At 39.8% G+C, this 23,675-nt stretch overlaps 1 protein-coding gene across 4 annotated transcripts in view; it reads right to left on the reverse strand.

The window, feature by feature from the left end:
• The window catches only part of LTBP1 (latent transforming growth factor beta binding protein 1), a 440,637-nt gene that overhangs the window by 200,085 nt on the left and 216,877 nt on the right, over positions 1-23,675 (reverse strand). For all 4 annotated transcript variants that reach the window (XM_003262722.3, XM_003262721.3, XM_030799968.1 and 1 more), the window contains 2 exons: positions 10,783-11,007; positions 9,023-9,297 (listed from right to left, as the gene is read on the reverse strand). In XM_003262722.3, the coding sequence (XP_003262770.2) occupies positions 9,023-9,297; positions 10,783-11,007 (500 nt within the window). The remainder of the gene's footprint in view (positions 1-9,022; positions 9,298-10,782; positions 11,008-23,675) is intronic.

The following is a 23,675-nucleotide window of genomic DNA, read 5'->3' on the forward strand; positions in this document are numbered from 1 at the left end:
AAAAAGATGAATATATTGAATGTTCCTATGATGCAAATATAGATTGGAGGGGTATTTTCTGAAACTTGGCCTCTCCTCAGAGATGATAACTATCACGGAAACGTTCGGGTTTGAAGCCTGTGAAAAATGAGATTACCTTGAAGTGGCTGGTGATTGTAACCACTGGAATTGTCATTCTAACAGTCAGTGAGCAAACTCTTGCAAATGTTTTCACATATATGTAGACTACCACAATTTACTCCAGGTAGCACAGAAACCTAACTCTGCCAAAATTAGGACCAACTAATTCATACTTGATTTAGTATGAATCAAGTATGCCAACTACTTCATACTTGATTTATATTCAAAGAAAACCACTCCTGTCTGTCACCCTATATAGTTCTATGAAATTAATTTCTGTTCTTTGAATATACGAGATTTAGTGTTGCCTATAGAGACTGCCTATACAGACAGCCTGATTCACATAAAAACCAATGATTTATTTGATTGTTAAACATATTTTTAGAACTCTGAAATACTAAACATAACTTTCTACAAAAACAAAACAATAGAAATGTTTTTTTCCCTACAGGTTGGCATTCTCTGTCAAGGTGAGAAAACATTACAGAAACCTTTAACACCATTATTCCCGCCCTTTTCTCATTATAATGCAATCCAAAGAAATGTCCTCTGTGGTCACAAATTTAACTATCATCAGCAAATCTATTCACTGATCACTGAATTTTCTCCATTAATTCTCTAGCATTCCATCTCTAAAACAGCCTGGACTTCCTTGACTGATAATTAAGAGTACACCCTTCCTAATATTAATCAAGGATGAGGCTGCTTGTAACAAAGATGTCATTGCTCATCTTCTCACAATCCTCCCTGCTAAGGGTCAAGTAATCAATTCTAGTGAGCATTTATTTAGCTGATTTGTGAAGCAAGAAAATTCAGAATAGTTCATTTCTTCATGATCCTTGTCTTTACAACAGCCTGTAACTCAATCCTGATGCTTGATTCTTCACAAAATCCCCTATAGTCAACTCCTTTTTTTTCAACTTGACTTCTTAGATTGGCCCTTGGTCATTTCACAAGGCCAATTTCTCTTCCTTGGCCTCATGTCACCTCACACTCACCCAACACCCCCATTAAACAGTTAAAAACTTTAAGTTTGTTTCTAAAAAGTCTCTAAATGTACTACAGTGAAAGCTTTTAAATTTGGCTTTAAGATATACTATTCTATTTATAAATCTAGGAAATTTTAAAATTTTCCCCCTTCTTTCTAAAACATTTTCAAATATACTGAGATATTCAAAGGATGATACAATGATCATCTGCAATATGAACCACTCAAGAGTCAAGTTTGTGCTACTTGTGTGTAAAACACCTCTGAAACTACGGGCAATACCTCAGATATGTTGTGGGTTCAGTTCCTGACCACTGCAATAAAGTGACTATCACAATAAAGTGAGTCACATGAATTTGTCAGTTTCCCAGTGCAAATAAAAGTCATGTTTACACTATACTGTCGTCTATAAAGTTTGCAGTAGCGCTATGCCTTAAAGTACATACCTTAATTTTAAAACACTTTATTGCTTTAAAAATGCTAATAATCATCTGAGCCTTCTGTGAATCATAACTTCTTTGCTGGTAGAGGGTCTTGCCTTGATGTTGCTGACTGTCTACCAATCAGGATGGCGGTTCCCGAGGGTTGGGGTGGCTGTGGCAATTTCTTAAAATAAGACAACAGTGAAGTCTGCAGCTTTGCCTGACTCTTCCTTTTACTAAATATTTCTCTGTAGTAAGTGATACTGTTTGATAGCATTTGACCCATGCTAGAACTTCTTTCAAAATGAGTCAGTCATTAAATGAGTCAGTCTTAAACCCTGCTAATGCTTTATCAATTAAATTTATAGCGTATTCTAAATCCATTGTTGTCATTTCACAATGTTCACAGCATCTACACCAGGAGTCGATTTCATTTCATGAAACCACTTTCTTTACTCATTCATAAGCAGCAGCTCCTCATCCATTCAAGTTTGAACATGAGATTGCAGCAGTTTGGTCATGTCTTCAGGATCCACTTCTAACTCGAGTTCTCTTGCTATTTCCACCATATCTGTAGTGACTTCCTCCACTGAAATTTTGTACCCCTCAAAGTCATCCATGAGGGTTGGATTTGACTTTTTCCAGTAGCTAATTTAATTAAATATCTTTAATGCTGATATTTTGACCTCCTCCCATGCATCATGAATGTTCCTAATGGCATCTAGAATGGCAAACCCTTTCCAGAAAGCTTTTTATTTACTTTCCCAGATCCATCAGAGGAATCATGATCTATGGCAGTGATAGCCTTAAAAAATGTATTTCTTAAATGATAAGACTTGAAAGTCAAAATGACTCCTTGATCCATGGGCTACAGAATGGATGTTGTGATTGCAGGCACGAAAACAACATTCATCTTTTTGTACATCTCCATTAGAGCTCTTGAGTGACCAGGTACACTGTCAATGAGTAGTAATATTTTGAAAGGAATCTTTTCTTCTGAGCAGCAGGTCTCAACAGCGGTCTTAAAACCTTCAGTAAACCAAACTGCGAACACATGTGATGTCATCCAGGCTTTGCTATTCTCTTTATATAGCACAGGCAGAGTAGATTTAACATAGTTCTTAAGGGCTATAGAATTTTCAGAACAGCCTATGAGCATTGGCTGCAACTTAAAAGTCACCAGCTGCATTAGCCCCTAACAAGAGAGCCAGCCTGTCCTCTGAAGCCAAGGAATGACTTTCTCTCTAGCTATGAAAGTCCTAAATGGCATCTTCTTCCAGTATAAGGCTGCTTAGTGTAGCCACCTTTATCAGTGATCTTCTGGACAACTTGCCGCAGCTTCTTTTTTTTTTTTTTTTTTTTTTTTTGAGACGGAGTCTCGCTCTGTTGCCCAGGCTGGAGTGCAGTGGTGCAATCTCAGCTCACTGCAAGCTCCGCCTCTCGGGTTCACGCCACTCTCCCACCTCAGCCTCTCTGAGTAGCTGGGACTACAGGCGCCTGCCACCATGCCCGGCTAATTTTTTGTATTTTTAGTAGAGACGGGGTTTCACCGTGGTTTCGATCTCCTAACCTCGTGATCCGCCCGCCTCGGCCTCCCAAAGTGCTGGGATTACAAGCATGAGCCACCGCGCCCGGCCAACTTGCTGCAGCTTCTATATCAGCACTTGCTCCTTCTCCTTGTACTTTTATGGTATGCAGATGGCTTCTTTCTTTAAACCTCATGAACCAACCACTACTAGCTTCAGATTTTTCTTCTGCAACGTCCTCACCTCTCCAAGCCTTCAGAGAATTGAAGAGAGTTAGGTCCTTGTTCTGGATTGAGCTTTGGCTGAAGAGAATGTTGTGGCTTGTTCTAGACCTCTCTCAAACATTCTCCGTATTAGCAACAGAGCTGTTTTACTTTCTTATCATTCATGTACTCTCTGGAGTAGCACTTTTAATTTCCTCTGGAGTAGCACTTTTAATTTCCTCCAATTTTCCTTTGAATTCACAACTTGGCTAACTGATGCAAAGGCCTAGCTTTTGGCTTATTTTGGCTTTCAACATGCCCTCCTCACTAAGGTTAATCATTTTTAGCTTTTGATTTAAAGTGAGAGATATGGCTGGGCTCGGTGCCTCACGTCTGTAACCCCAGCACTTTGGGAGGCCAAGGAGGATGGATCACGAGGTCAGGAGCTCGAGACCACCCTGGCTAACATGGTGAAACCCCGTCTCTAATAAAAATACAAAAATTACCCAGGCGTGGTGGCAGGTACCTGTTGTCCCAGCTACTCGGGAGGCTGAGGCAGGTGAATGGCGTGAACCCGGAAGGCAGAGCTTGCGGTGAGCTAGGATTGCACCACTGCACTCCAGCCTGGGCAACAGAGCAAGACTCCATCTCAAAAATAAATAAATAAATAAATAAAAATAAAGTGAGAGATGTGTGACTCCTCCTTCCACTTGAACACTTAAAGGTCATTGTAGTATTATCAATGAGCCTAATTTCAATATTGTTGTGTTTCAGCCAATAGGGATGCCTGAAGAGAGGGAGGGAGATGAGGGAATGGCCAGTTGGTAGAGCAGTCAGAGAATACACATTTATCAATTAAGTTTGCCATCTTATATGGTTATGGTTTGTGATGCCCCAAAACAATTACAATAGTAACAAAAATAACTTATAACAGATACAACAATGAAAAGGTCTTGAAATATTGCCAAAATTACCAACATGTGACAGAGACACAAAGTGAGAGCACACTGTCAGAAAAACTTGCTTGCCAATAGGCAGGGTTGCCATAACCTTCATTCAATTAGTAAAAGACACAATATCTATCTACAAAGAGCTGAAGTGAGGTGCAATAAAAGAAAGTGTGCCTGTAAATTATGAACATCATGGAATTTCACCCCTAAAACTTTCAGCATTCATCTATTAAGAATAAGGACATTTTCCTGCTGGGTGCAGTGGCTCATGCCTGTAATCCCAGCACTTTGGGAGGTCAGGAGTTCAAAACCAGCCTGGGCAACATGGTGAAACCCCGTCTCTACTAAAAATACAAAAATTAGCTGGGCGTGGTGGTGCACACCTGTAATTCCAGCTACTCGGGAGGCTGAGGCAGGAGAATCCCTTGAACCAGGGAGGCAGAGGTTGCAGTGTCACCTCTGCTCCACTGCACTCCAGCTTGGGCCACAGAGTGAGAGACTCCATCTCAAAACAAACAAACAAAAAAGAATAAGGACATTTTCCTACATAATCCCAATCCTATTACCACACATAAGAAAACTAATTATTCCAAAATATCATCTAATGACATTTCCTATGGTTTGAATGTGTCCCCCAAAGTTCATGTGTTAGAAACTTAATCCCCTGAAAGCGACAGCATTAGGAGTATGGGACCTAATAAGAGGGTTTTCCCTCATGAATGCATTAATGTCATTATCTTGGGAGTGGGTTAGTTATCACCAGAGTGGACTTGTTATAAAAGCAAGTTTAGCTCCCCCTTGCTGTCTTGTGTTCTCTTGTCCTTCTGCTATGGGGTGACTTAGTAAGAAGGCCCTGGTCACATGCTGGCACCTTGATATTGAACTTCACAGCCTCTAAAACAGTGAGAAATAAATGTCTTTTCTTTATAGATTACCCAGTGTGTGGCATTCTGTTATAACAACACAAAATGGACTAAGACAGAGCTCATGTTCAAATTTCCCCAACTATTCCCAAAATATCTCTTAGATCTGACTTTTTCAAAAAAAAAAATCAAGATTTAATTAAGGTGAATACATTACACTTATTTTTTGTGTCTCTTTCTACAAACATCATCTCACTTCCTTTTATACTCTGATTTTTTTTTTTTAAGAAGCCAGGCAATAATGCCCTACACTGTAAATGTCTGATTGTTTTTTCTGTCTGGATGTGATGTTTTTAACTTGTTTTTTTACCCTTGGTATTCCCTATAAACTTGGGGTTAACTCTAAGGGTTTGATTAGATTCAGGTTAGATGTATTTGGCAAGAACGCTTCATGGGTAATTCTACTAACTCTATACTGTCTCACAGCAGGAGGCACATAAGGTCAGGCTGCCCCACTATTAATGATGCTGAGTTGACCACTTAGTCAAAGGGGCTTCCTGACACGCTGACTTTGCCAGCAAGTCATTTATACTGCACTATGCCTCAGATTTAAGAGGCTTAATATTTGTGCGATAGCCTGCCAAGAATCCCAAGCTATCTCACCTCTCTGATCTCTTCTGACAACTCTTCCTTGCCCATCTCTTGCACTGTTCTCTTTCCTGTTTAATTACTCTCCCTTTCTGCCCTGTGAGCTTGGTTTCCTCATCAATCATCCATTTTCCTCCACCATCCAAACAGTTCTGAAATCCTACTCTACAAAGCTTTCCTAAATTTAAATACGTTGATCACAGTTCATCTTGGGGTTTCAATCCCAAGTTTACTACCTAATTATTAGAATGTGCCACAGAAACAAGGGCTATCTCTGTCAAATTTATTTTGTATATGACCTCTCATAGCAACATATAAACATAGATGTTTATTGGTAACTATTGCATTGAAAGTCTCAGTGTTTGACATTTGCAATTAATAAGACAGCTCCACTGAGTAAAGCAACAGTGAGCATTTATCCAGGGTTTTGTTTTTGTTTTGGATTATCTGCCATTTAAAATCTACCTATACCTCCTGGCTATAGCTACGTTTGCAAACCAGCCACAGCAAGAACGCACAAATGTTTGCAAACTCCTTTGTAGGATAGTAGGATACACCTAAACACTACTGATTATTTGCCAGTAATGTATTTTTCAAATGCCTGGTTCACCCTAATTGCACAAATTAATTGGGCAGTCTTTAGCATCCAGCAACATTCCTCATGAACAGGAAGACCAATAAATATATGCTACGGATGCTTTCTAAAAAATAGGTCTTATTTTGAAGCTGTGTATGAGTGAGTACACATGCAAAATGAATTAAGAATTGAGATCACTGTTTGGATCTTTTAGACCAGAAGTCAGAGATGTATGTAGATAAGACAAAAGTATTCCACTGAGTTTTAATTATTTGGGTAACTCCATCAATTAGCCAATTCATTTCAATTGTATACTCTAGGCTTACGGGTCAATAGTATCTTTTCACCTTTTCTCGTTAGCAATCACCTAAGATTATACAAGAATAACAAGTCTGTTATGCCTCATTTTCTTGCTTTTTATCATCTATGTTCCAACTTGGAAAACGGGGAGAAAGGTACTGGGCACACAATTTTAAAAAGATCTGCTTTTTCCTTTCTCCATGATCAACCTAAGCTGGAATGAATAAACAACGCAAATGGCACCAAATTTGTCCTCCCTCTCCAAGACCAGTTCAGTGCAAAGCTGTGAAGTGTATAAAGTTTATCTTCAGCCCCACTGTCTTTATCAAAATCTATCCTTAGCATAAACATTGTCTTTACTTTTAAGCTAAATTTAAATTGATGTTCCTTCTCCCAAAAGCATTTGCAAAACTGGGGAATGAAAAGCCACGTTAGGTCCCCTGTAGTCGCATTTCAGGTGTCCACAGGCCAATGAGGGCTGTGTTTGTGGGACTGATGCTGTCCCCTATCTTACTGAAAGCACATGATATAAAAACAGTCATAGTAGATGGTTGCTTAAGTTTGACTCTATCTTCATAAATATTCTCTAAGCTAATATTTGCATCGTTCTATAATATTTGCAAAGCAGGGCTCACATTATCTTGATTAATCTTAACAAAGTCTCATGAGCCCCACGTCTTATCTCTACTTTGCAGATAAGGAAGCTGCTTCCCTCCTACCCTGTGCTGGGCTCATGGCTCTAATCAACGTCTTACAACTCCACAAGGATGCTCTTTCCATTCCCACATGCTGCCTTCCATTCAGGTCTACAATCTTCCCTCCTTCTCCTAGAAGAAAGGTGACAATCCTACCATTGACTTAGTACCTAAAAGTGTTGCCCAGGTTTCTAAAGCAGTGACAATTAGTTCTATTACTCCCAAGCATTTCACATGCATATACACACACACGCTATATTTTTAATATTCAAGACATCGCAGAGAAATAATAATAAATGTATCTCATCTAGTCTTCTCATGAGGGGTTTAACCCATAACCAAAAGACAGGAGGGAAACCACAGAACGAAGCCTCCATCATTATCACATAATGGAGTGGAGGAACCAACACTTTTAGGTTGTATTCACTATGCACATTCAATGATGAGTTTTAAAGAAAATTTTGCCTTTCTCTCACTTTATGATATAAATATAGGCCTAAAGTTACACTTCAAACAACTCATGCACTACACCTAAAAGTTATGAATTTTTTTTCTTTCTTTTGAGACGGAGTCTCACTCTTGTCACCCAGGCTGGAGTGCAGTGGTGTGATCTTGACTCACTACAACCTCCACCTCCCAGGCTCAAGTGATTCTCCTGCCTCAGCCTCCCAAGTAGCTGGGATGACAGGCGCCCACCACCACGCCCGGCTAATTTTTGTATTTTCAGTAGAGACGAGGTTTCATCATGTTAGCCAGGCTGGTCTCGAACTCCTGACCTCACGTAATCCACCTGCCTCGGCCTCCTAAAGTGGTAGGATTATAGGCATGAGCCACTGCACCCAGCCTGAATTTTTATAAGAAAATAAAAGATAACATGAAATATTACTTCCTGTCAAAGACGACATGAATTATTATTGCACAATTAATTCAAAACTCATGAACAAAACTATTGCAAAAGGCAAAAATATTTTCAAGCATCTTTGTGGAATATATTCTGTACCATATCTCATGCCTGACGCATGTTTTACACACAGATCATCCTAACTGAAAAAATAGAAACAGGTAATCACGGACTTCCAGAAACATTTCTGGAAGCCACGCACAGTAGCTGATGCCTGTCATCCCAGCACTGTGGGAGGATGAGGTGGGCAGACCATTTGAGGTCAGGAGTTCGAGATCAGCCTGGCCAACATGGTAAAACCCCGTCTCTACTAAGAATATAAACATTAGCTGAGAGTGGTGGCGCATGCCTGTAATCCCAGCTACTTGGGAGGCTAAGGCAGGAGAATCACTTGAAGCTGGGAGGTGGAGGTTGCAGTGAGCCAAGATCGTGCCACTGCACTCCAGCCTGGGCAACAGAGTGAGACTCCAACTCAATCAATCAATCAATCAATAAACAAATAAATAAATGTATTCTGTACATCAGGGACTGGCAAGCTTTTTCTGTAAAAAGACACACAGTAAATATTTTAGGTTCTGCAGACCATATGATCTCACTGGAACTATTTAATTCTGCAGTCATAGCATGAAAATGGGCATAGACAGTATGTAAATGAATGAGTGTGGCTATGAGTGTGGCAATAAAACTTTATTTACAAAAATATGGCCACGAGTCATAGTTTGTCAAAGCCTTTTTTTTAAAAAAGCATTTTTATCAAGTCTGGCTTTCTTGTTAAAATGATACCATATCTGTAAGACATTACTAAAGCAGGCTCAGTGATGATGCTTACCTGTGACCCAATGGTTTCCTGGAAGCACCGGCCAAGCTGTGTCTTAGCAGCCACTGGGTAGACGTGAGGAATGACCTGCTGGTGGGAGTATGTGGAATGTATAGTCTGGGTCTTCTGGACAGGAAGCCCTTGGTACGAGACTTGGGATTGGCCTGGTTGAGCTTCTTTTGTCTTCTGGCCTGTTGGGCCATCAATTCTTGAAACCTGATGTATCTGGACGGAAGCCTCAGGCGGATGTTTCACATGGATATTGACTATGTTAGGAGGAAATTTCACTAAAACAGATTGGGAGGAAAACTTGTTAGTCCTGAATAACTAACAGGCAAATCAAAAGTTTTAAAACATGAAAGTAAATTTTATAAACATGCATGCACCTGTAGCATTTTGCTGCATAGCCATCAAAATTCTCTTTTTTTTATTGAGATGGAGTTTCGCTTTGGTCACCCAGGCTGGTGTGCAATGGCTCGATCTCGGCTCATTGCAACCTCTGCATCCCAGGTTCAAGCGATTCTCCCGCCTCAACCTCTCGAGTAGCTGGGATTACAGGTGCCCACCACCACGCCTGGCTAATTTTTGTATTTTTAGTAGAGACGGGGTTTCACCACATTGGCCATACTGGTCTTGAACTCTTGACCTCAGGTGATCTGCCCGCCTTGGCCTCCCAAAGTGCTGGGATTACAGGCGTGAGCCACTGCGCCCAGCCAGCCATCATAATTCTTAAGGACACACGCAAAATAAAATTAAGCCTGAATTTATATTTTTTTAAAATTTGCAATTATAGAGAGAAATTTAAACTTTTAACAGTAACACATTCATGAGACTAAAATATTCTTTTCCAAAGTCATAAAGCTGTGAAATTCATGCTGTTTGTTCTAAGTAGGTAAATTTTATCAAATGTTAATCAGAAAGATCAAGCATTTGATTATTTTTGAATTTCTCATCAAATTTCTATCATAAAAATTTTAGGATTTACATTTTTCTATTAAAAGAGAAAACCCAATTTTACAAGGCACAATTCTATTACCCTTAAATAATAGAGTACCTGTTATTTTTGTGCTTCTTGTGACATACACACACACAAAATACCAAAGTGCATTATTTTATATCTACAACAAGCTACTTTCCGTAGGTTTCAAACAAAATCTCATCTCCTGACGCAAGGATTCAGGTTTTAAAGAATTAGAGCCAGTAAACTTCTATGACCCCTCTTTTTAAAAGTGTGCATTTATAAAAATGCCAGGTTTAAAAGGATGAATTCGTCATAGAATTTTTGAGCTCCAAGTGACCTAGTTTACTTTCCTCTACAGATGAACAAATTGAAGTTCAGTGAGGTTAAATGATTGCTTACAACTAAAACCAAGCATTCTTCAATTTCGAAGTTCACCAGCAGGTACTGTGCGATCCACTAACTCATTAATGCTGCAAGGGCCAGAACACTGTCTTGCTCATCTTTCTATTTCCCAGGCCTTGTCAGAACAATGCCATGCACATTTATTAGCTCTTGGTGGTAAGAATCACTAGAGAAGAATGGGCTCCTTTTTATTTTCTTATTTCCTAGACACTAATTCTCTATGGCCTAGAAAGTACTGCAGCTACATACCTGGGCCCACATTCTGTCTCTAATGCCATTTCTCAGGCCACAAATCATGTACTCCTTTCTGTTTCAACACCAGCCCTGGCCATCCGCAGATCCTTGACTTCTATGTGGGTTTGGCAGATTAACAGAAATCTGGCAAATGGGCAGAATGAAAAAAGCTTACCTTTGACTCCTTGCTGGCTAGTCACGGTCAGAGGCAAGGTATGTGTAGAATGGATGACATGCGTCCCCAACGCCTTGCCTGGCTGCTGGGACTGCTGATAAAGTTTAGGAACACTGGCACCATGGACTGGGATCTGACAAAGCTTTCCTGTGAAATTTGGAGGGCACTGACATTTGTCCCTTGAGCTGCACTGGCCACCATTCATACATGGAAGATGGCAAATTACTGAAAGGGAAAAGAGAAAACGTGGAGAGTTGGTTAGTCTCTCAGAGGCTAAGTAACGATCAATGAAAAAAACCTGCAAAACATACAGCCCATTATAGGCATCAGAGTCCCATGAACTTTAGAAATGGTAAACAGAGGAGTAAACTCACTATGCCAAAAGTAGTCTCTGTTACTGACTACCTTTTTCTTTCCATCTTAAGTCATTTAACTCTTTAATAGCTTGTAATTATTCTCCCTCCGACAATGGAAAGAAAAGTTCACAGGAAAAGAGTGTATACATAGTAGCCACTCAGGATTATTGTTTATCACCATGCCATTTTAAGTACCATTTGCAATCCCTAATTATTTCATTAACTGACTCCCTAAATGATAAACTCCTCGAGAACAAGAGGTATGGCCTGGTAGTGTGTATGGCCTGGTAACCTTAATATCCTTGGCACCTAGAAAAATGTCTGGCATGCAATGGACATTAAATATTTGCTCACCTCATTCTCCATGATGTGATTATTACGCATTGCACGCCTGTATCAAAACATCTCGTGTGCCCCATAAATATATATACCTACTCATGTACCCACGAAAATTAAAATTAAAAATTAAATATATTTGCTCAAAAAATAAACAAATGGCAGTAATAAAAATAATATTTGTTGAAAATTTTCTCTATTTAAGACACTAAATGCTACCCAGAACAAATAAGTAGAATAGTTTGAATCATACTTTATAGGAATTTGCAATCTTGTGTAACAAGATCTCAGTGAAGTCCAAAATTAGTTTGGAATTAACTTATTTAGAATACTGAAAGATAACAGGACAGACTGGGCAAAGAATTTTAAGAGGAGTTATAACTCTGGCTATTTTAGCTTATGGTCAACCTCTTTATCACTAATGAATTCTTCCTATCAGCCTTTAAACATCACAGATTTCCGGCAGCTTAAACAATATTATAATGAAAGCCCCTCAGCTCCATTTCCTTCCAGCTTCTACCCTCTTTAAATTGTCTCCTCCATAACTAAACTTCCCACCATAATTGTTTGTTGACTTCTCAATGCGCTACAATCTATCTTGGGCTGGTTTATGTTTTCCCATTCCCTGCCCCTCCTCTACACAGAAGCTATTCTTACTAGGGTCATGAATGGTTTCCACGTTTCTAAACCCAATGGATGGATTTCAGTCTTCCCTTGGTTTCCATGACACCTCACTCACCTGTTTTGCTCCTTCCTCCTGTCTGGTCCATCTTAACATTATTTGCAGACTCTGCTCTCTTTACTTGTTCTTTTTTTTTTTTTTTTTTCTTGAGACAGAGTCTTGCTCTGTCGCCCAGGCTGGAGTGCAGTGGTGCAATCTCGGCTCACTGCAAGCTCCGCCTCCCGGGTTCACGCCATTATCCTGCCTCAGCCTCTCCGAGTAGCTGGGACTACAGGCGCCCGCCACCATGCCCGGCTAATTTTTTGTATTTTTAGTAGAGACGGGGTTTCACCGTGGTCTCGATCTCCTGACCTCGTGATCCACCCGCCTCAGCCTCCCAAAGTGCTGGGATTACAAGTGTGAGCCACCGCGCCCAGCCTACTTGTTCTTTATATACTGATGTGTGTTAAGGTTTGGTCTTGAAGCCTTCTTCACTGACTCTACACACTCTTTCTCTATGATTTCATCCTATCATATACTGATGTCACCAAAATTTTTATTTCCTGGTCAAAGCTTTCTTCCGAGCTTCAAACTGTCTATAATTACATGTCACCATGTACATATTTCATAGGCACCTCAAATTCAAAATGTCCAAAATTGAACTCATCGTCTTCCCTCCAACACCTCCATCCACCAAATGATCCTTAAGGAACACCTGGGTGCTGCCCCCTCATTTTATCTACTCAAACATCTGGTCCTGGAAGTCCTCCTTCCTGAACATTCACCAAAGACGTCAACTTTTTGCCCATGACAGGGATCCTCTGCAATCTCATCACTTAGGAATCTTACTTCATTCTCTACAATACAGCCACATGGAACTTAATTCAGTTCCTCACTGTGTTCTCACCCTTTCAGAGCTTTATCCACACTGAGTCCTCTGCCTGGAACATTCGTTCCATCTGGCCCCCATCAACTACCTGATTCCTACGTATCTTTCAGACTCTGCCTGAACCTCACTTCTAGAAGCATTCCCATTGCCCCTCATCTAGGCCTGACACTTATCTTCTTGCTTCCACGAATCTGATTCACTATCCATCATTTCATGCATCTTACGGCATTACAATTGACTAACTACTTCTCTGTATGCCTCACTCAACTAGAGCTCTGTGAGGTCGGGAAGTTACCTTGTTATGTTTTACTGCTAGCACATAGCCCAAAGTCTAGAAGAAATGCTAAAAAAAAAAAAAAAAATACCAGAAAATATTGAATGAGGGAAGGGACAGATTTATACCTATCACTCTGTCAAATGCCATTCTTGGTGGTATACAAGATTCAGTCCCTGCCCATCTAGGACTTAAAAGCTAAATGGAGAAATTAAATAACACATAACTAAAAATACAGATCAGCAAATAAGCAGTAACTGGAAAGTATGAAATATAAATCCTTTGGAACTGCAGAGAGGAGAAAAGACATTTCTAGGAAGTTAAAACAGACTCCACAGGAGTGATCATTTAGGATAAGTTTTTGAAACTGGTCAAGATTCAGACAATATCAAAAAGTGCATTTTAGGAAAACAATGTGTAGAAAGGAGGGGTGGTGGGCATAATTGGGAGATAATGAGTAAACCTATGTTGTTGAAACCTCAGGTTCTTGAGGGAAGGGAAGAGATCAGGTGATAAATTCAAAGAAGAAGGCTTGTGTTAGACAAAGGAAGTTATTACAGGCTTGATAAGGGCTTTGGGTTTTATTCTGTTATCAGTAAGTTATTTTGGAGGCTTCAAGCAGACGATTAAGTAAAGCTGCAAGAGTGTTCCAGGAAGATTACTCCGGTGATGGCATGTGGATTAGCTGGAAAGGAGAGAGAGTACAGTGGGAAAGTCAGTTAGGAAACTATTATAACAATTGAAATTCAAGTTGAAAAAACATATAATTAGGATGATGGCAACAGGAACTGAAAGAAACATGCAGTAATATAAGGCTGGAGGGAAAATCAGTAGAACTTGATGATGGGACACAGGAGGAAAAGGGCAGGCCAAGGAAGAGGGGAGAAAGTGGAGAAGGGAGGAGAGAGTTGGAAAAATTACAAAAGTGACAACCCAGAAACTTTCTTCAGGGCGTAGGCTGCAGATCAAGTCAAAACTCCCCATGCTGGATGGGGTCTGAAAAATACTTTCACTAGTGCCCAATCTACTCTGGGCGGTCTTAGGTAAGAAAAGAGAAAGTCAAAGCTGACTCCAAGGTTGAATCGATGACTTCGAAACTCTCAGTTCAATTCTGAATTGATTTTCTACACCACAGCTTGGCTACACTGGATGGGCTCAGTGTGTAATGGGTAAAGCAAAGGTAGCTAGGCCAAGCTTTAAATGTACTACAAATAATTTATAACTGGAATACAGGCACTCCTCACTTGGTATGGTTCCAATACGCATGAATTTCCGTTACCATAGTTTAGTTAAATAATACCAGTCCCCCAACGAGGTAGTTCAGACTTCAGTTATCACAGTATATTAACTGAGTAATTGAATAAAACACAAACTTCACTGCTAGCTCTTTGGTTCGCAAATCATGATGTGAATAACAGATGTGTATCACGACCAATGACCAATCATGTCACTTCTTTCAAAGCCTGTCGGTGATTGGTCCCTGCACATCTGGTATTCAGTTCAGGCACAAACAGCAAAGCAGGTAGTTCTGCTGTCTCCTCATCTCAGAGGGATAAAAATCACAGGACATTTTACAAAAGTGGATAATCGAAAGACAGTATGAGCCAACAAAAAAGAAAGTACAGCAAAGAAATACAAAGTGGCAACACTGGACGTGAAATTGGAAGGTGGCTGTAACGAACAGGATGAAGATTCCCAAAGGAATTAACATTAAAGGAACTCTCAGGTATTTCACAACTTTGGATCAGCTTCCAACATTTTGTACAAACTCAAAAAGGAGTACAACAGTTCACAAAAGAAAAGAAATAACTCTATATCATAAGTTATACAATGAAAAGCAAACATGTTGAAATTATTCCCAAGTTTTACTCAAAGAAATAAAACATTTAACTCTCAATGTTTCTAACATTTTAAATTATCAAGTACTAAATAAATACTGGCTGTACTTTTTTTCATTTCCCTATATATTAATAACCTACACTAAAACATTTTTAATGCTTTGGCAAAAATTTCTTAAGGTCATAGAACTCATCATTTTTTAATTGATTATTAAGATGCAAAGTGAGGGCTCCCTATAATCAATCTATACTAGAATACAATGTGTGTGTATGTGTACACATACATACATATATATGTGTGTGTACATATATATATATCTCATCATCTTTTTTTTTTTTTTTTTTTGAGACGGGGTCTCACTCTGTCGCCCAGGCTGGAGTGCAGTGGCAGGATCTTGGCTCACTGCAAGCTCCGCCTCCCGGTTTCACGCCATTCTCCTGCCTCAGCCTCCCGAGTAGCTGGGACTACAGGCGCCCGCCACCACGCCTGGCTAATTTTTTGTATTTTTAGTAGAGACGGGGTTTCACCGTGTTAGCCAGGATGGTCTTGATCTCCCGACTTCGTCATCCGCCCACCTTGGCCTCCCAAAGTGCTGGGATTACAGGTGTGAGCCACTGCGCCTGGCCAACATCATCTTTTTTTTTAACAAAGAAACAGTAACCAATTGACTTTTACAAGATATTTCCAATATCAACAGTAGACTTTGAAATCTATCATAAACTTAGTTTCATTTAAATCTACCTTTAACCCCCTGAGATAACCTCCATACAGTTGTTTCAAGGACAATACTAGCATATGTGGATACAGCAATAATCCCTAAACTCCAATAACCCTGTGTCTCTCTGGTTATAAAGGAAATGGTTTCTGCTTGACTTATTTCAACCAATAAAAGTCCAGTATTTATAACCCTTTATGAACAATAAATAAAATATCTATTATCCAGTTCTAGCATTTCTAAAATCTAAATGACAATATAAAGCTCTTTGTCTCAGCTCATTAAGTATGTATTGAACCCTTTGTGGCAGGGAGTCTTTTTATACCTATATAGTCATTTATATCAGAGAAACAAATTGAAAATAGACCTACAAACTTTAGGATTCAACTATGAATAGTTTCCTTCTGTTTCAAAAGTTCATGCCACTTTCAAAACATCATCTAATGATGTATCATCTATGCTGTCCAAGTTCTATAAAACCTCAGAACATCAAGAGGAAAAGAGTAAGTTATCGTTAAGGTTGACTTGAGATGCTTGTGGTATGCTGGTTACAAGGCTAGCCATGGGGCATATATTTTAGAAAATATTACAGGAAGGTGAACTGTAGAATGCTGGCTGAGACATTCCATAACCTTGTTAGCTTGACACTTTGCTGGTCATCACCATAATTCACTATATTGCATCACAGAGTCACCTGGGAACTACTGCAATTAACAAGAGGTATGTGGGCCTTCAGCCTGTTACTCCAGAAAGCGTAATTTTGTGATAGTCACTCAAAGTATCTCACGGTACAACTGTAAAAGGTCAAAATGAGCAAAAGGATCCATGCTGGAAGAACAACAAGCTGGAGGTTTTAAATAAGTAAGGCGTTTCAGTTGTATTCCACCATTCACTTTGGTCTGTAAAATAACTTGCAGTACTCAAGTAATTGGGCTGACAGAATAATATTCACATTCTGTGCCACAAATTGGAACCTTGTTTAGATGAAATATTCATGACTTGTATATAAATGCGGGCAAACTGAATTTTCTAAAAATTTATACCATAAAAAGGTAGACCCTGCCTCTTTCTTTCCTGTTATCTTAGCTGACTATAAAAATACTTTGGCTGCTGGTTCCCAAAAGGCACTCTAAGAATGTTCTTGACCTTCCTGCAGCAGGGTCCTGGCCACTCCACCCGCTCCCTGGCTTTCCGTGCCAGCAGAGAGACCATTTCAAGTTATCGTGGCAAAGGCAGAGCAGGGAAAACAAACCTCCATCTGAAGGAAAACCTGTATCTGTCCTTTTGCAGAACAGACACACATATGATTTTGATTTGACTTTCCCACTTGTCTCTGATTAGAATATTCCCTTAAGGCCTTCAGCATTTTTGTTGATATCCCTTGCAGGGCTGGTTGGTGATGAGTAGCAATATTTTTAGAAAGTTAAGTTACCACATTATTTCTCCCCCCATTCTGCTTTAGGGTAACAAATATGTTATATAATAATTAAATGCTGCAGCAAACCATTGCTCACTTTAAGAACCTATGCTACTTAGGCTGGGCACGGTGACTCACACCTGTAATCCCAGCACTTTGAGAGGCCCAGGCAGGCAGATCACTTGAGGCCAGGAGTTCAAGACCAGCCCAGCCAACAAGGCAAACCCCCACCTCTACTTTAAAAAATACCAAAAATTAGCCAGGCATGGTGGCATGTACCTGTAGTCCCAGCTACTTGGGAGGCTGAGACATGAGAATCACTTGAACCCGGGAGGCAGGGGTTGCAGTGAGCTGAGATTGCACCACTGCACTCCAGCCTAAGCGACAGAGTGAGATCCTGTCAAAAAAAAAAAAAACAAAAAAAAACAAAAAACTATGCCATGCTACACAAAACCAAACCCATATGCTTGCCTTTTCATTCAGTATGCACTACCAAGGGGAAAAAGGAAAGGCTGGACTCCAAGAAGACAGTTACCTTCTTCTAAAGCTAGAACAGAGGAACCAGGAAGGCCTAGTCCTACACATGACCAAGAAAGAAGAATGTGGACTGGTTTTGTCCCTATGGAATGTGGAGATTTATAGTTGTTGTGTTCTAAAACTGCCTATCTTCAATTCTTGATTATCTGTCTGTTAACTTATACTGACTCGGACTCCATCAAAAAAACCGAGTTAGGGTGGTCCAAAACAACCTGTCCAAGGAAGTGAGATTTAAGCTGACCCTAAAGGGGGAAGAATACAGCAAGGTGAAAAGTTGGCAGAAGAGTGTTTACAGAAGAAAAAATAACATGAGCGGAGATCTTGAGGTGAGGTGTTTTAGAAAGGCTCCAAAACTGAGAGCAAGCTGATGTGGCTGGAGTGTAAGAGGCAGGGAGAAAGCGAGACAAGCTGGGTTTCAGATACAGACACAGGCCTGATTCCTGTTCATTTCCATAAGGATATAGGGCAGTCTGTAAAAGTAGACAGAGTAAAACACAAAGAATATAAATGATAAGTTAAAACTTAGGACCAGGCAGATCTGAATCACAGGAGACAGAACCAGGGAAAAACAAGGATAGCTACAGGATCGTCTATTGGATATGCTTTCAATGTGCACTGGACACTTGGCTTTGGGTTTTTAAACCTTATTTTATATTTTTAAATAACCAGTTAGCCAGATTCTAATTAAATTTTTAAAAGTTTTAACTTAAAACTCACTAAATATATAATCATTATGAAGGTACGGGGATTTTCTTCTACATGTGAGAGAAGAGACTAGTATTCTCCATAGTACATGCAAAAGACACAACAGAGTTCCAAAGAGAAAATGCTTTAAAAAAGTTAAAGATGCACCCAGCACTCCCCATCAGTGAGCATCTCTTTGGTTTTGTTTTTAAGACTATATGCATTTATTTGACATCAGATGTAAAAATACATTACCGTTTCATTCTTTTATAATGAAGGTGTTTTCTATTTTATATATCACAAGAACTAAAAGACTTCACAAATATTCATAGTAACCATTAGTTTTAAACTCTAGATGAGGGGTTTCCAATCTTCTGGCTTCCCTGAGCCACACTGGAAGAACTGTCATGAGTCACACATTAAATACACTAACACTTATGATAGCTGATGAGCTTTAAAAAAAATCACAGAAAGATCTCATGTTTTAAGAAAGTTTGCAAATTTGTGTTGGGCCGCATTCAAAGCCATCCTGGGCCACATGCAACCCATGGGCTGGGGTTGGACCAGCTTGCTCTAGACAAAGAGCTGACTTTTTTAAAACAGCAAATAAAAGCATGCTGGGGGACAGGCACGGTGGCTCATGCCCAACATCCCAGCACTGTAGGAGGCCAAGGTGGGAGGATCACTTGAAGCCAGGAGTTTGAGACCAGCTTTGGCAACACAGTGAGACCCCGTCTCTAAAGAAGAAAAAGAAAAAAGGAAAACAAAGCATGCCAGAAGATGTAGAAACATACTAATTAATACCTACAAAAATGTTGGGAGTGGAGAGACATCAGTACAAGGAAGTTCCTCCACAGGATCTACCAAGACTATTAACATCAACAAACCAACGTGGTGGTGAGATACCATTCAAGCATCACTGACTTTAAAGACTATTTTAACCATGGTTTAGATCATTCGAGCAAATAGGACATTACTCTTTTTGTTACCTGCTTTGAAAATTAATAAGACCATTTTCATTCCATCCCCACCTATCAAATACTAGGTCTATCAAGCTAATGTTAAAGTAAATGCAGATTTCAACAAGTGCAAGGGATCAACCTTAATGCAAACAACAATTCCAAAAATGCCACAAATTTTTAATGCTGGTGGGCATTAGTAAATGCTTCAATACCATGTTCTGTTTATAACCCAGGAGATATGAAGCGCTATCACACACACCAGATAGGATGAGGCCATTCATCATCTCAACTTTGTTTATAGCTTCCTGTTCATTTATCATCAACCTCGCCATTGCTGTGCGCTATCTAATTTGATCTAGTTTTACACTTTACGTAACCTAAGGAGCTCCATATATTAGGCATGTCATAAAATTCCACTTCACAGTCTTCATCACAGATGCTGTCATTGTCGCTCTCTCCTAATGATTCCTAAACCTCAAGGCTCTGTCACCCTTAGGGAAAACGCAGCAACATTTGTTGGCTGCAGAAACACCAAACACCTTGAGATTGAGGCCTCCTTCGGCAACAATCTTAAAAAACTTCAAAATCACTATGTAGACTACAGTGTCTCCATCTGCAAAAATGAGGTGGCTGAGGGACACAATCCACAGGTTCCTTTCCATCCCTGTAATTCAGCAGGCTGGGGAGCAGCCCTGGGGGATCATCAGAAACACTTGCAGTGGGTGCAGAGGGGTGCGGGTAAGCAAGCAAGGGCTTTCGGCTAGGGTAATGTGATTTGATCATTACATTATCTATACCCACAAATTTGTAAAGCCTAGAGGAATGTTCAGATTACAGTTTAATCACTACAGTTTACATTTGCATTCTTTTCTTACTACATAGCCTTCATACTGATATGCGCCATGTATTGCTACAGAGCCTTAATGATTGATTTTAGTAGCTATATTCCATTGGCAGATGGTAAATTATATAGCCATTCCTCTACTGCACTTAGCTTGTCTGCATTTCTTTCTTTCTTTCTTTTTTTGAGACAAGGTCTCACTCTGTCACCCAGGCTGGAATGTAGTGGTGTCATCTCGGCTCACTGCAACGTCCGTCTCCCAACTTCAAGCCATTCTCCTGCCTCAGCCTCCCGAGTAGCTGAGATTACAGGCACCCACCATCACTCCTGGCTAATTTTTGTATTTTTAGTACAGGCAGGGTTTCACCAAGTTGGCCAGGCTGGTCTTGAACTCCTGACCTCAAGTGATCTGCCCACCTCAGCCCTGCAAAGTGCTGGAATTACAGGTGTGAGCCACCACGCTCAGCCTTGTCTGCATTTTTTTAACTATTAGAGATAAAGCTCCAAAGAACATCCTCCACAAGCACAAAGTTTTATTCTTCATAATTACTTTCTCATGCATTCAGTTAACATTTACAAATTGCTTAGTATGCAAGGCAATGTGCTAGGAGATATAGCGAACAAGAAAATATAACATGAGTCGATTACATTAATGTAACTGTCTCAACATGGGGAGAATACACAGCATAGACATTAAGGGCAACAGCCTGGAATCAGACCTCCAGGGATTTGAATCCCTACTTCATTATTTCATACTGGTAGGACATTGGGTAAGTTATTTAATGCTTTTCCACCCCACTTCTTCACCTGTAAAATGAGAAAAATAATTGTATCCAGCTCATATGGCTGTTGTGTGACCTGAATGAATTCATATATTCACAGTACACAGAACTCAGCATATAGCAGGCACTCAGCAAACGTTAGCCATCCTCACCAACTTCGTAATTATTATGGCAGGGCGCAATGAGAACATATAAAAGGGAAAGCAAACCAGCATATCAGCAACAAAAGGGATGTGCAAAGTGTCGAAATCACTATGACTTGGAAATTAACCATCCCAAAGCATACATAATAGCTTTGGGATGGTTAAGCACAGTGGCTCACGCCTGCTCATGCCTGTCATCTCCACATCTTGGGAAGCTGGTCAGGTCGTGCACTATACTGTAGATTATTTCGTTCACCACTTTCTCTAGAATCTAGTGCCGGGCTGTTGAATTTCTGAGTATATCAACAGATGAATTTCCAAAAAGAATATGTCAATCAATAACATCAATAGCACTATATTAATATATTAAATTAACATGTTGTCAGCCAGGCGCGGTGGCTCATGCCTGTAATCCCAGCACTTTGGGAGGCTGAGGCGGGCAGATGACGAAGTCAGGAGATCGAGACCATCCTGGCCAACACGGTGAAACCCCGTCTCTACTAAAAATACAAAAAATTAGCTGGGCGTGGTGGCGGGCACCTGTAGTCCCAGCTACTCGGGAGGCTAAGGCAGGAGAATGGCGTGAACCGGGAGGCAGAGCTTGCAGTGAGCAGAGATCCCGCCACTGCACTCCAGCCTGGGCGACAGAGCGAGACTCCATCTCAGAAAATAAATAAATAAATAAATAAATAGATTAATTAATTAACATGTCAAAATTGGATTTTATTTCTAAATATTTTTACCAATTTACTAGTTTCAAGGTAACTTCTGAGCTGTGAATATTTTTCCTACTATCTGATATTACCACAATGCTGATTTTGCATGTCTTTACTAAAGATTTTGAACATTTCCCCACATATCTACTGCTTTTATTTCTCCTTGTTTGAGCTATCTTTTTATCCATATATTTTACCTATCTCTTAGAATGTTAATGATTTTTAAATTACTCTCATGTTGGCTTTTGTGGATCATAAATTTTAAGATTCTATTTGTCTTATTGATGAAAACATCTTTGTCAATCTATTTCCTGTTTATTTTAGTTTGTCTGGATTACACAAATTTTGTTTGCAGCTTTTCTATAATTAAGTTTATAAGTGCTATTCTCTATTATATGTTCTATGGTTTCAATTCTTAAAAAACTATTACCCCTTCAAGTATCTGATAAGTAATCTATTTCATGCTGGTATTTTATTTTCTTCTCTTTCTTGCTTAATTATTTAACTCATTCCATCTGGAGCTTTTACCCAGTGTATTAAGTATAGATTGTAACAAATTTTGCTTCCAACTGTTATCTAAATACCTTACTATTAGTTATTAAATAAAACTTCCTTTCCTATTTTCTAAAGATAAGCAGCTATTTTGAACAGAAGGCTTCAAAGGGGGAGAGAGACATAACGTGCTGGAAAAAGAAAAATAAAATGTGGCAGTTTCGGGTGGAGTTAGGAATGGAAGAACAGAGGAAGAATGCAAGCTAAAGAAGGGCATGGAGACCTTCTAGGACTCACACAAAAGCAGAGAAACGTTCCCCATGGGACACGAAAGAAGAAACACACTGGGCAATAAAATGAAATGGGGTCTATAAAATTCCAGCAAATGCCAAAAGGAATAAACTCTGGGTGGACAATGTTTGGGAACCACTACTATAAACAAAAATCTGCAAGGCCCGACTACAACTCCTTTTTATTCCCACCCTCCATGGATCATTACTTTCCCATGGCTCCTCCCTAACTCTGCTGCCGCAGCCAAGGCCTCTTTTTTCTATGCTTGTCTTTTATTTCTTTTAAAGGGCACGGATCCCTTTTAGTCCTCTCTTCTGAGTAGCAAACTGTCACTGACAGCATATAGGTAGGCGAGACTGGATGCAGCGCAAGGTGTCAAAATCACCATGACTTGGAAACTAACCATCCCAAAGCGTATATAATAGCCTGTGTAGCTGTGGGAGAGACAGACATTTAAGAAGCTCAGCCTCTGATCTTTCTAGATACCTCAACTGGAAAACCCTTAGGCAGGAAAACAGGCTCCTGATGCCTTTTTCTTTCTTTTAACATGCTAAAAAGGCCAGGTGGACTGTGACCTTTAAATCTCCATGTAACACAAAAGCATCCAGGGAAAACTAGTTTTAGAGGCCTCTTGGCCTCTGGTGGGTACACAATCCCAAATACTGATTGGTTTCAAATGGCTCTTCACAAATACTCAATATTAAAAATTTGTAAGACAACATCACAAGTTTCATTTTTATAATCTGATAGATTAAAAATCCAGATTGCTTATTTTACACAACATCCATTTTCTTTTTTTTTTTTTTTTGAGACAAAGACAGGGTTTCACTTTGTCACTTTGTCCCTCAGGCTAGAGTGCAGTGGTAGCATCATCATAGTTCACTGCTGTCTCAAACTCCTGCGTTCAAGTGATCCTCCTGCCTCAGCCTCCCAAGTAGCTAGGACTACAGGCATGTGC

The sequence above is a fragment of the Nomascus leucogenys genome, chromosome 19, assembly GCF_006542625.1.
Source record: "Nomascus leucogenys isolate Asia chromosome 19, Asia_NLE_v1, whole genome shotgun sequence".
NCBI classification, from domain to species: domain Eukaryota; kingdom Metazoa; phylum Chordata; class Mammalia; order Primates; family Hylobatidae; genus Nomascus; species Nomascus leucogenys.